The sequence below is a fragment of the Tupaia chinensis genome, unplaced genomic scaffold (assembly GCF_000334495.1).
Source record: "Tupaia chinensis unplaced genomic scaffold, TupChi_1.0 Scaffold000316_1, whole genome shotgun sequence".
NCBI classification, from domain to species: Eukaryota; Metazoa; Chordata; class Mammalia; order Scandentia; family Tupaiidae; genus Tupaia; species Tupaia belangeri.
Genome location: NW_006159809.1, coordinates 9,121,084 through 9,135,208, shown reverse-complemented (window position 1 = coordinate 9,135,208; position 14,125 = coordinate 9,121,084). Strand labels below are relative to the sequence as shown.

General features: G+C 39.1%; 1 protein-coding gene across 1 annotated transcript in view; it reads left to right on the top strand.

Moving 5' to 3' along the window:
* The window catches only part of ANTXR1 (ANTXR cell adhesion molecule 1), a 269,361-nt gene that overhangs the window by 78,079 nt on the left and 177,157 nt on the right, over positions 1-14,125 (top strand). The window contains 1 exon segment of the mRNA XM_027772987.1: positions 8,436-8,496. Coding sequence (XP_027628788.1) covers positions 8,436-8,496 — 61 coding nt within the window.

Sequence of the window (14,125 nt, the reverse complement as noted above, 5' to 3'; positions counted from 1 at the left end):
AGCATCAACGGCTGAACCACATGCTGGGCACTTAGATCTTTTCCACTATACGCCATTCCTCCGGTCAGATGCGAAGTGTAATCACAGACACTGTCCCATGTGTCCTATTTCCCATGGTGTCTAGCACCATGCCTTGCCTATTTATTATTTATAAAGCAGCCCAGAGGACCATATAGCATTCCTGACCTGTGGAAGACCTACACTGCATGCCAAATGGGCAGTTTTGTGGCTATTTCTTATAAAATTCCCTCAGTCCTTCCCCACCCTCTCTTCAAGATTGCATCTATAAAAGACGGCATTTGGGGCGCCATTCACATGAGTAGGCCTGGACATGAAACATAAATAGAATCAATTGTAGTTACTGTAATGAGCAGAAAAATCCTTTTTAAAAAAATAGTTTGCCTCAGCAGTTATTAATTATACTCAGATTTTTGCAGCCCAGCCATTTCTCCTAAGCTATTATTTCTATTCGGCTTATTTAAAAGCCCAAATGCAATAAAAATTCCCCTTGCTTGAAGAAGCTACAAAGATTGTGGAGAGGCTAATGCTCAAATCACTCCCACTCCTCTTGCAGCTTCCCCCTCTATAGCTTGGAATCTGGTAAGGCCTATTATAAAAAGCAACAGAAGAATTCTAGAAAAATCAGCTCCCCAAGAGGCCACTCACTTCACCAACTTGCAGAAAGTCAACAAGCTCTTCTTACTAAATCAACCACGTTTTAGAGTTCATAGTTCTGTGAGCTTTCCTTCTGAAAACATGAGAGGAAAGTGGTTTAGTGGGAAAAAATGAATTTTCTCAGTTTCAATACCTTACTTGTCCTATACCCCTTCATTCCAGATTCTCATTGAATGTGAAACTAAAAGAGAAGAGTAGTGTTTACTTAGCAAACTGGGCGTTCTCCCTCAGACAAAAATTTTTGCATCTTTTGAAGATAAGCTCTATCATTTAAAATTCAAAAATTCCTTAAATACATGTTTCATACCTGCAAAGGTATTTATTTGGATAATGTGTCAATATATATAAAATCACATTTGAATCCCAGAAAGATGTGTGTATAATATTTCATTTTTTTTTAAAGTCACATTTTGTAGAACTGCCATGGATAGAGGATAATGTCCATTGTAACAATGGTCTGCCTGCTGATTTAAGAATGTGGAGTGGAATTTAATGAGAAAAGGTGACTATTTTTGTTTTAAACTTTGTCTTAATGTATTAGAGATGAAATCATTTCAGATTTTTTGGAGGCAACATTGACAGTCCTGAAGGCTTGTGTGAGCCAGTCATACGTCCCAAGCTGCCTGGCTATTTCTAAAAGCATGATCCTCAGGCACATCCAGCATGATTTCTGCCATTGGCTGTAATCATGTAGGTATCCCCTTTTGTGGGAGTCTGAGTCCCACCTGCCAAACACAGACCTCTGCTTTTATCCCAAGTAAATGGTTCGAGGCTTTGACAAACCAGCTCAGCCTAGGTCTTAGACAGGGGGAAATGATACTAAGTCGTTGGAAAAGTCATGACTAATTTTTGCATAGAAAAATACGTCATGACTTTACCAACACCTGATACATCTACAACATTATTGTTTAAAAAAAAAATTTTTTTTTAAATGAAGACCCAGGCACTGTAGCACAGGCTGTGGGGTACTGATCTGCAGTTCTGGAAACCACATGATTCTGATCCCAAGTCAACCTGAAACACCATTGGGGTGTGTAGACTTAAGACCCTGACAAGTCAGAATGCTGGGGGAAGGGGATCATGGGCATGACCAGATCCTGTCAGGTGCCTCCCTCCCTCTTTCTTTCACTTTCTCTCTCTTTTCTTATCACACTTGCTTTCTCTCATAAAAGGAGTAACAATTCTCAGAAGATGTAGAAGTAGGCTTTCTGAAACCCAAAGGTGGTGATGCTTAATAAGAGGGAACTGTTTGGAGATACAGAATGTAGCCTTGTAAGCTCAGGGTCAGAAGACACTCAGATTAGCCTTAGAGAGGAAAAAGGAGACTAATATTTCTATAAGGCCAGTTTATGAAGCCATGCAGAAAGTGTTGATGTTCTTATTCATTTATCTAACAAATATTTAATTCCTACTATGTGCCAGGTTAGTGAATATAGTAATGGGTAAAATGAGTTCAGTCTGTCCTGGAAGAGAAGACAACGACCAGACAATCCACAAAATAAATACATAGTGAGCCAGCAGGTGGCATGGTGGTTAAAGTGTTAGACTTCCATCGTCTGACTGTGGTTGGAGTACCGGACGTGCTTTCTCTCTCTCTCTCTCTCTCTCTCTCTCTCTCTCTCTCTCTCTCTCTCTCTCTCTCTCTCTCTCTCTCTCTCTCTCTCTCTCTCTCTCTCTCTCTCTCTCTCTCTCTCTCTCTCTCTGTGTGTGTGTGTGTGTGTGTGTCTGGTGAGCATGCATTCCCTGTAGCAAATTTAAAAATATAATAATGGGGGCCAGCAGGTGGTGTGGTGGTTAAGGCACTGGACACTCACATAGATGACCATGGTTCAAGTCCCAGACCTGGCAGCAGCTTGCTTTCTCACTTGCCTTTCTATCTCTCTCTCTCTCTCATACTCTGTTGCTCCCTGGTCAAATTGAAATAAATAAATAGATAAATAAATAATAAAGTTAAATAAAATAATTCTTTTAAGAAAGAAAATAATAATGATGATAAATTAAATAATTATTTTAAAATAAACAAAATAAATATGTAGTTATAAACTATGTTATGTCCTCTGAAGGTTAGTAGTTTATATTCAAATGTAGGGTAGATACTGAGAGATTTCACTGGTCAAAGTTTGAAGAGTGACAGAAAGAGAGAGTTTAAAGAAGTCAGCTAGGTTTTTGTCTTAGAGAACTAGACAGATATAATTGGTCATTAGACAGTTACCCACCCTTGGGCCAGCCTACTTCAAACTCCATATATCTTAAAACTAGAATGCACCCTTCACAACAAACAAAACACAAAGGAAAGTATGCTGAAAGTATTCTCAAAAATGTGTAGAAGCAGAGACCAGCAGTTAGCGTAATGCCTATGTCGGTGGACTCCCACGTAGGAGTCTTGGACTCGGCTTAAACTCGCGCCGGGTGTGTTTGCGTGCGTGCCCAAGATCCCGGGAGGAGAATGGAGGAGAAGGGATTGCGGCGTGGCCATCCCCCCTGGGGGGTGATTTCTCTCTTTCTGTCTCTCTGTCTCTCTCTGTCTTTCTGGCGTGCACACGCACCCTATAGCCAAAACCTCTCCAAAAATAGAAAAAAAAAAAAACTGTAGAAGCAAAGAGGCTGATCCATCACTAACTCCAAAATATTGCTCCAACAGGAAATGGCCAAATAAATAAAGATTGGTTGTTTATTGGAGAAGAAGGCAGAACAATTAGGGGGGAAAAAAAGGAATGCCTATGTTAAGGGAGGGGTTCCTAGTCACTCTGCACAAATATTCACAATTCTTTAAAGATCCTTGAGAAACCTCTGCAGAAGCTGAGAACTTTATGACAAAGGATGTTATATTTTTAGAACCCAAAAAAATAAACTGTTATACACAACTTGGATTGGTCCACAATGGATTTCACTTTAAATATATTAAACAGCACTTGTAACTTGGCAAAGTTCTTTTACATCTGCTGCCTCCCTTACTCCCCCAATAATCCAAGGAGGTGTGCAAAAGTAACCCTAACAGTAACATGTTGCATTTATTTAGTTCTTAATAGATTTCAAACACGTTTTCCCATCTATTCTCTCTTTGAAATGTGTCCAAAAGCTGGCAGCAAAACAGTATTAACCTTGGTTCTTTTTCAGCAAATATGATCAAGCAGGAGGCCAGTGGTGGGTGACAGGAGAGAAGCACATATGAATTACACTCATTGCCCAGGAGTAGTACCAACACTGCTAGTAATGACAAAAGCGATACTACGCTTTCATTGCTCTGTGTCAGACACTGTCCTAAGTGCTTTATTGCTCAGACCATTCTGAGCACATGTCTTACCTTATTTTCATGACATACATATGCTGCTTGGTGGCCCAAGATTTGTTAACTAATTATCGGTCAGTCATCTCTGTGTACTTCTATCTATAAGACAAAAGCCTCTTTCGTTTGCCTTGATCTCTCTCTCTCTCTCACTCTCCAATCCAATATTAATTTTACCATCTAAGTCTAATTGATTTTACAAACTAAATATCTCTGTATTCATGCCTGTTATTTCACTTAACCACCATCTAACCCTTTGACGCTAGTGTTTTCTGATCCCATTTTACAGAAGAAAAATACTGAGATTCAGAGTTTTAATAACTTGTCCAAGTCCACATGTTTACAAAGTGATGGGGCTTGGAATTAAACATAAATCTAGCTTATCTGTCTCCAGAGCCTAAGTTCTTGATAGCAATAGGTACCATTAGTTGAAGATTTATGGTTCTAGGGACTGTGCTATGGCTCTTCTTCCATGATTTCATTTCATCTTCCTAACACAACTTCATGCTAGTACTTCAGGTAGGTATTATTGTCGTGGCACTTTTATAGATGAACAAACAGAAACTCAGTTTATAGAACTTGCCCAAAGTCATGCTGCTCTCAAATGAGTTGACCCAAGCAATTTGATTCCAGATTCCAATCTATTACTCAGTATGTTAAACTGCTTTCTGAAATTGAATTCCATAAAGTTAAAAGATTTGTTAAGGTCAGGTTAAGTACAGAACCAGGACCAAGGCCCAACTTTCCTTCCGGGATTATGCTTGAGACATTAGTAGTCTCAGCTTGGTTTTCTCTACAGACCAATTATACCCCCACCTCAAAGCCTCTTACATCACCCTAACCCTGTGTGAGTCCCTTCTACTCCTTTTAGTGATTTCCTTTCAGTGATTCCCCAGTTGTGTCTACACCTCCTCCAGGGCAACCATGGCCTAGGCTGAGGAGGAACCCTCAGCTCCCCACCCACAAACACAGGTGCAACCCCAATCTCCAAGGTGATCTGCTGTCTGCTACAGTTCAGACAGACTGATTACCACACAGTCTGTGCTGCTAATCACCAAGGGAATCCCCAAATCCACTTTGTGCATTGTGATTTCCTACCTTTTGAAACCAGACCTTGCAAACTAATAAGAGCCACAATCTCAGACAAATCCTGCCCATCCCCCTCACTGATAAATTTTATTCCATTGGCTCTCCTGAATCCCTTCCAGATGTTTTAAGTTAAGATTGGGAAAGCTGTGTTTTTACTGGACTGAATCACAGTGCTTGGCTGACATTTTTTGGCCCTTTATACACTTCTTAGATTTACCAGCTAATTGCAGACACTTTGAGAGAATAGGACAGCATGTGTTTACTATGACAAACCCTGTTAGTGTGTCTTTGTGGTCAAAGACTCACTAGAGTTTCCTTTACCAATGGATCCCTGGTCAAGGATTAGAACTGGTTCAAAATGCTGGTCCAAACTCCAGAACTTAGCTGGGTGGAAATTTTATGTATGTGTTTTGGGGAATGGGGAAATGGTAGGTCTAATAATTTCATTTTTATTCTTGAACTATTTTGAAATCTGCAGTTGTGGGTGATAAAATGATTTATTAAGAGATATCAAATGCCTGAGGAATTTTATTTAAAACATCGAAAAATAGCTTCATGTTGTTTTAATGCAACTATTTAATACTGCTCTCCCTCTGAGTTAGCTCTTTTTCTTCACATGTGTCATGTTTGGAGACTTGTATCTGAGGACATGTCAGGGGGTGGCTGTCTTCCTCAGTCATGGCAACTACTACCTGAGGTGACTCAGGAGGGAGGAAGAGTCCAGTGGCAGCAAATGGGAAGGAGGGGGCAATCATCACCCAGAATGTGAGTCACTGTGTACCAGAATCCTAGCAGTTCCAGTTCTAGGACATTACTACATGCATAAAAATCCAGAGAGATTAGATCAGCCATAGGAAAGGGGAGGATGGGGAAGCCAGCAGGGAAACACAGGTGCCTGGGTATATCCTGGGGGTCCCTGTTCCCAACTCAGAATGACAATGAAAGAGAAGCAAGAGCTTTATTGACAACAGGTTCCCAGACCCCGGTGAGTGAGGACCACTGAGTGAAACAGAGATGCACAAGAGATCTGGGAATCAGAACACTGGCTTCCTGCTGTAGTCAGGACTGGCTCAGGGACCAGTGAGGAACTGAGGCTGTACCTGTGTTTGGGGTGAGGAAGATGGCCGTGTAAGCCAGAGTCCAAGGACAGAAGGCCAAACCTGAAGGAGCAAAGTACTTCCAACTGCAGGATCAGGAGGAAGCTGAAACAAATCAGAGGCTCAAAGTATGAAAATGCCATGAAACTGTAGAGCGAATGAAGAAAAAGTAGCTAGAAAATCTGAATTTTAGAATTGTCAAAGAGAGAAATACCGCTATTTATGACTTTTAGGTATAGTTACGTAAAATATATGATTACAGTAGCATCGTGTTCAATGAGTAAATTTTAATATTCTGTCATGTCTACCTCAGGTAGAGATTTTCTTAAGCATGTTTGTTCATTTCCTTCCACAATGCTTCTCTATGAGGACTCCCAGATTTCTCTCTGGATTGGGTAAATATTAGCTCTTCTGAGAAACCAGTTTGTTTATATTTTCCTAGATTGAGAAGTTCATAAATATTGTCTGTCTTTTTCATTTACTACTAGAAAGCTTGGAATTAAGATCATTCCAAGCAAGGAAATAAACTCCTCGTGGCATATTTTTCTGTTATTCCTACTTTTTCCTTCATCGTCTCCTTATTTTACCTTTAACTTGCCTCCTAACTCCATCATAGTTGACTGTATCTTTTATCACTTAAGCTGGAACAAAGAAGCAAATATAAATAATATATCAGTAGAAATAAATGGGAGTTTCCCAATGTTAAAAGATGCTTTCCTCTTTTATGTTCTTTAAATTTTATAATTACATCATTAGTTGCTTTAACAAATACCACTTTCATAAATAGAGAAATTGTTTCCTTCGACCTCTAAACAAACTCAAATTCCAAATTAAGTAAGGCCAGAGCAGAGATACTGCATTTGGTTTGTAAATTACCTGTATTTTCTATACTTGTTTAAAACTCTCGATTCAAATGTTAGAATCAGTATTTGACAGGAGCCAGGAATTACACACGATGTCTTCAGAAAGTTCATGGAAATGTGACTGTGGAAAAAACTATGCATGAATTTCAACCATTTTTTGAACCAAAATAAACATGTACTTTAATTCCATCCTTCCACAGACTTTTTGAAGTCCCTGTATAAATGGTAGAGAGGAGCTTAGACTCTACCAGTCAGATACCCTGCTCTGGGCAGAGGAAATCTCTATCATTAGTTCCCTGGGCAGTCATGGAGTTCTGTTAGATTCTCTATTCAACCCTCCAGAACTCATTTGCAAAGAAGAGTCCATTTCCATTTAAGCAAGGTTCAGAGGTCCTCCTTAAGAGTGAGGAACATGGAACCAGCAGTTGGCATAACGGCTACATCACTGGACTCTCATGTAGTCGACCACGGTTCAAGTCCCGGACCCGATGGCTTAAACTCATGCTGGGCGCATGTGCGTACGTGCCCAAGATCCCGAGAGAAGAATGGAGAAGGGATTGTGGCATGGCCATTCCCCCTGAGGGGGTGATTTCTCACTTTTTGTCTCTCTGTCTCTTTCTGTCTTTCTGGCTAGCACACACATCCTATAGCAAACACCTCTTAAAAGTAAAAAAATAAAAAATAAAAAAAGAGTGAGGCACAGCAAGCAGCCTTCGAAGACTTCCCACATCTTTTCAGATTTTTCTAACAAAAAAGGAACTCTGAATAATCTGACTATGCAATGTCTATGGAGAGTTGGGCATCTCCATCCAGTCTTTCCAGCTTTATCTACCTACTTTTCAAGCTCTCTTTGTTCCAGTTAAAAAGGTCTATGTACTTCTATGTATTAACTCACCTTTGCCCATGCCTTTCCATATGTGAACCCTAACCCTCCTCTAACCCACCCCTCCATTTGAGTCCTACCCTCAGCCCCCATCTCTTCCATGATGCCCTTCCTAGTGTACCTGCCCCCATGTCCCCCATGGACTCCATAGTTCTTACAGTCTGCCCCTTTATCTTTGCACCTATCTAATATGACCGGCCACTGTCATTGATCATTTCAAATGTAAATCTCATTTCCACAACTCTATGTCAGACCTCTACAAAACTAGGGTTGCCATGTCACAGGCTCAATAATTACCTGTCTAAAGAACAAATGGATGAATAATTCTTACGACTTTTAAGTTACCCAGCATCTAACACAATTAGGTTCATTAAATATTTGGCATTGATGATACTAAGAAAAATGTCCTCCCTCTACACCTACTGGAACCTAATGTTCTTGAACCTTCCTGTCTCTGTCTCGATAGCTAGGAGCAAAATCCTAATTCTCTCTTTTGACAAAAATAAGCTGTGCACTGACTTTTTTATTTCCTCTCCTTCTAGATTTTGAAGAAGTCCTGCATTGAAATTCTAGCAGCTGAGCCATCCACCATATGTGCAGGAGGTAAGTTGAAATTAAATGTTTAGCTGCTTTCATAAATGATGGCATTTTGAGTGCAAATCGTATGTTTATTTCATTAGTGGGAGTGTTGGAGGAGGTGGGGCAGGAGGAGGGAAGGTGAAAAGACAAGTAGAAATTCCCAACTTTATTTTTTTCTAGTTATAAAAGAAAAAAAAAAGCAACATGTCATTTGTTTGAAAAGTTTGAGTAATTCTGTTCAAGTCCTCTCCTTTAGTGGAACCTAATTAGAAGGGAGTTACATAAATACTGGATTCCCACATCAGTAATGTATACTAAAGCACCACCACCCTGCCTCTGGATGGAAGTGGAGGCACCCTTCATCCTCATGGTAGCCCTACAGATCACAATGACCATAGTCCACCCTGAAATGCTGATATGTATATCAATATTTAGCTGTGGCTGGCCTTTCTGTATAAATACTGTTTATCTTAATTGCTCAGTCCACTAGTCCTCACAGAATGGTAAAAGGCCATCATAGTTTTGTCATTAATACATGAATTCTCTATTTATACCAAGAATCGGCCTTCTTTGAGTCACAATATTTTTCTCTAACTGATAAAAACTGGGGTTTTGCACTTAATTTGTCTTTTAACAGACTGCCTAAAACTTCAGTCATGCTGACTCCTCTCCTAAATTCCTGTTGGGTTTTCCATCTCTTTTTCCTTCACTTAAAAAGTGTTGTTAAGCACCTACTGTGTCCCAGGCACTGTGTCAGCTGCTGTACATGTAAGAAGGACAAACTCTCTGTGTCTCTGTCTTCCATGAACTTACATCTTTCACTGTTAAGAACTTGCTGTTGATAATGACCCTTCTAGTTCCCATAAATACTAAGTGCCAGTTACTAATTTACCAACAGAAAATATATCAGGCAACCCTGATAAGACAATAAGCATACAAAGAAGAACTTAAAGGCCTTTCAAACACTATACATTTCAGTATTTATGGCATATATTATTGGTGTAAATGAGATAATTCCTTGAGGATTTTATTCCAGTTTCTTAACTGTGTTTTAGATGAAAGAATTGACAAGGACTTAGATGCACTGAATAATCTATGCCAACAGAAAACATTAAATATAGATGTATGGGGCTAGCCTTATAACACAAGTTAAGCACGGTGGAGAGGACATGGGATCTCACATGTCTGACCAGAGTTCAAGTCCCAGATCTGTATGCTCAGGACCATGAAGGATGAGAGAGTTGGAGGAAAAGGGGTGATGGTGAGACTAGGCCTCCATTGGGGGATGCTTTCTCTTTCTTTGTCTCTCTCTTGTACCCTCTGGCATTTAAAAATAAAAAGTACAGAAGTATGTATGTAAATATATAATGTTTTTAGTAATAAATGACTAATTATGTGTGATCGGAAAAGTCATGATGTATTTTTCAATGTTTTACTATGCAAGAATGTGTCATGACTGTTCTGACAATCCAATACATATACATAAATACCTATTTACATATATACATACATAACAACAAAATACTTATATAAATTGTTAACAAACTATTTGGTGACTAGTTAATCAAAACACCACATATATAAACTTAACAAATATGGCACAGAAGTACCAGGATCCACATGATCTGTTTCTTGCAAATTCATAGATTTTAGTATGTTTCTTATCACATGAAAAAGGAAAATAAATGAATTAAGAATCAAATAAGATGAGACCAGTAGATGGCATAATGATTACATTGCTAGGACTCCCGCATAGTCGAAACAGTTGAAGTGGCTTAAAACTCATACTGGGTGCATGTGCGTGCGTGCCCAAAATCCGGAAAGGAGAATGGAGGAAAAGGGATTGTGGTGTGGTCATTCCCCCTGGGGAGTGATTTCTTACTTTCTCTTTCTGTCTGTCTCTGTCTCTCTGGCAAATTCACACATACTATAGCAAAAATCTCTCTTAAGAAAGTTAAAAAAAAGAAAAAAGAAAGAAAGAAAGAAAAGACATTTTTAAAGAATTAGCTTTTATATTTTATTTATTATTATTCTTATTTTGTTTAATTTGACCAGAGAGAAAGTGGGAAAGCAAGCCTCCAGATCTGGAACTTGAACCATAGTTGTCCATGTGAGAATCCAGCGCCTTAACCATCACACGACCTGCTGGCCCCAGATAAGAATTTTTTTAAAAACCAAGTAAAATATAATGTTAAAAAATACAAAAACAAATTAAAGCATGCAACTGACAAATTATTCCAAGGGTTATTTCTTTGGTGGAACCAATAAAATCAATAAATCTCTAATAAATCCAGCATAAGGAATCATTCTTTAAATATTTTAAAAATCTCTGGCTTAGGTATAATATTGCAGTTTTTACAGACACAGTGGTTTTTGGTATCAGAGTAAATAGTGTAATTCATACTCCTTTTTGTCTCATTAAAAAAAAATTAATACAAGACACAAGACTAAAAGTAGATCAAAACTACTTCTAGGCTTTGAAAAAAGTAAGTGCCCACCTCTCTTAAATTATTAAGTTGTCGAAAAAGTAATGATGTATTTTTTCTGGTTTTCTTTGCAAAAATGCATCATGACTTTCCAACAACCCAACAGAATCACGAGGGTTTAGAAAATGCTGATTACAAAATAACATTCCTAAGAAGAAAATGAAACTTCCACAAGATACCTCACATAGGAAGGTGCCTCCATGGATTTCTTGAAGGTCTGTGACTGATCCTTTACTGAAATCAGCTGGGCTTTCATGAAGAGCTGGAGCCCATTTCATTGTTCATGGCTATGAATGCCCTTTGGCTAGAGCTGGGCTTATTTCCTCTGTGATTATCTCTTTTCTTTCTTTCTCTTTAGACAGATTTTTGCTACAGGGCACATGAGCTAGCCAAAGAGACAGAAAGCGAAAAATCACCTCCCAGAAGGGATGGCCACGCTGTAATCCCTCCATTCTCAGGACTTTGGGCATGCATGCACATATGCCCAGCATGAGTTTAAGTCGCCAGATCTGGATTTTAACCGCGGTTGACTATGTGGGAATCCAGCAACATAACCATTACTCCATCTGCTGGTCCCTCCTCTGTGATTTTTATCAGGTTGTTTCGAGGATCCAGGGATTTACATAAAAATGCTTTGAAAAACATAAACTGTTGAGCAAAATGAAGTGGCATTGTAATTAGCATCATTTTAAAAAATTTCCCCCATTTGTGATAGAGTACATGTGCACACATAAGAGAGACATAGAAAATACCCTCCTCAAGGCCTGGTCATGCCTTGATGCCCTTCTTCCAGTTTTTCAGCTCATACAATCCTGGTCATTACATATGTGCCTGGTGTTTCAGGCATGTGGGCAGGGGATTAGAACTGTGGTCACCATGTGGGATCTGGATTATCTTGAACAGCAAGCTACCCATATGCCTAGAGCCAGTCCCATCATCATTTTAATGAGAATTAAGGGTCAATGTCAGAATTCTGGTGCTGATAACGTCATATCTAGATGAGAAAAGCATGCCTGTTTGTTTCTCCACTAAAAGAAAATTGGAGAAGACATTGATAGAGTTCAGAGTATCTGTAAGATGATTAATTAAATCAATGTGTGTAGGAAATAAAGCAAACAAAGAAATATCTGATTGTTCACATTCTTAAAGTATAATGGTGAGACCCAGCCCTAGGCAGATCTTTGAAGAAGGTTCATCAAAACCCTTTCCTCTCAGCCCCTCCCTCTCATTCTCTGTGAATTATGTCCCTTCTGTGGGCCCCAGAGCAGCCCCTGTTGTGAAGCTCCACCCAGGCCTGTCTTGCTCCAGTCACTCCATACTGATGATTGCATTCCCCCAAGACAATGACCTCAGCTGGCCCTCTCCACCAACTTGACACCAGAAGAGGCTACAGTCTGAGCTTTTAGAGAGACAGCGAGGTAATGCACTGGGTGGAACTACAAAATCAAAATCCAGTACAGGTCTTTACGAGTAGGGCTGCAAATAACAAGGTGGCATTTTATGGGACAAATTAAAAAGTGTTGAATTTAGGTTCAGATAGCCAATGTCACACAACTAGCAGGTTAAAAAATCTGACTTAGTAATAGTTCATAGTGGGGAGAGGGGGAGGACAAGGACAATCATAGCTATCATGGTAGCCAATAAGAATGCCTAAGACCAAAAAAATAAAATAATGATACAGTCTTTGGAGTGCATCAATAGCCATCCAGTGCCCATCAAGAAAACTATAGTCCTGTCAGCACACATTCAGACCATAATTCCAAATTTGACATTTTAAGATTGACAAAGACATGTCCATAGAAGAGGTAATGGATCTGGAAACTATTGATATATTATTAACTAACTTAATTTGTTTTCCTTCCTTCCTTTCTTGCTCATTTTCATTTTCCCTCCCTTCTCTTTTAATTTTCTTCCTTTTCCTTCTTTTCTTCTTCCCATTCACTCTTGGCATCTACTATGTACTAAGCAATATGAAAAGATATGTATACAAAAATGCATAAGGCTTGCTCCCAACTCCCATGAAACTCTCAGACCACTCTTTTAGATAATCAGATGTTCAAATAAATTACAGAACCATGCAGTAAGCACTCTTAACAGAGGGCTTTTCAAAGAGAGGTGGGAGCGCTAATGAGATGCTTATGGAATGAGAAAAGCCTGAAGTGACCTCAGAGACTTATACAAAGAATTGGAATGTTCACAAGACCGTCTTCAGATATTTGGATGATTCCCAGTTAGAAAGGAATTATTAGTTTATTATATGTAGCTTCAGGGGACCACTGGGGAGACTGAGGGGGAATTCAAAGAGGCAGATTTGGCTTAACCCTTGCAACTTTTACAACCAGAGCTTTCTCACAATGGAGTAGATGATCTATCTGAGGTCTCCACCCATACAATTACGTAAGCAGAGGAACAGCGGCCATCTGTTACTAGCCCCTATGTGGTCTGTATATATTCTTTTTGATGCACATTGCATTTTTGAAACTAAATTCATTGCTGACATTTAAAAATCTAATTTTACCTAAAAATGTATATTTTTATCTTATCTTGAAAAATCAGATCTAACAACACTAGGTCTGTATTTTTCTCAAGACAACGATTATTGAGGACTAAATAACTTCCCTTTGAAAGAAGCATGTACACTTTCCAGTTCAACATGAAACTGCTCCCTAATGTCACCCGAACACTCAGGCCAACCATATATTTGTAACTTAGCATGTACTTATGTCACTGAATTTACAGCCTCTGTTCTGAAACACAGAAGTCACCTGCTGTGTGGAGTGCCACATGGCACCATTGACATTATCTGTATTTATTATTCTGCTTCCTTTTCGATATAGACTGTTTATAAAATTTCCTAATTAAATATTTTGGGAGATTATCCTGTGCAATAGGAAAATCAACATTTAATTGGCCTTGCCTAATTTGGCTCCTGTCTAGGAATGCTTTTTGTCCCTGAGCAGTTTTCCCCTGGTCCCATTCAGCTGGCCTCAGACATGCATAGTTTACGAAGTGCCATGTAAGCAAGTGCTCCAGGAAGGAGCTAATTAGAATCAAGTGTGCAACCTGCCAATTGCTCTACATTTGAAGTTCTTGTACGGAAGTTAATTATAATTAGTTCCTCACATTGTCTTTCCTCACATTGTCTTTTCAAAAGCAGTTGTATTATT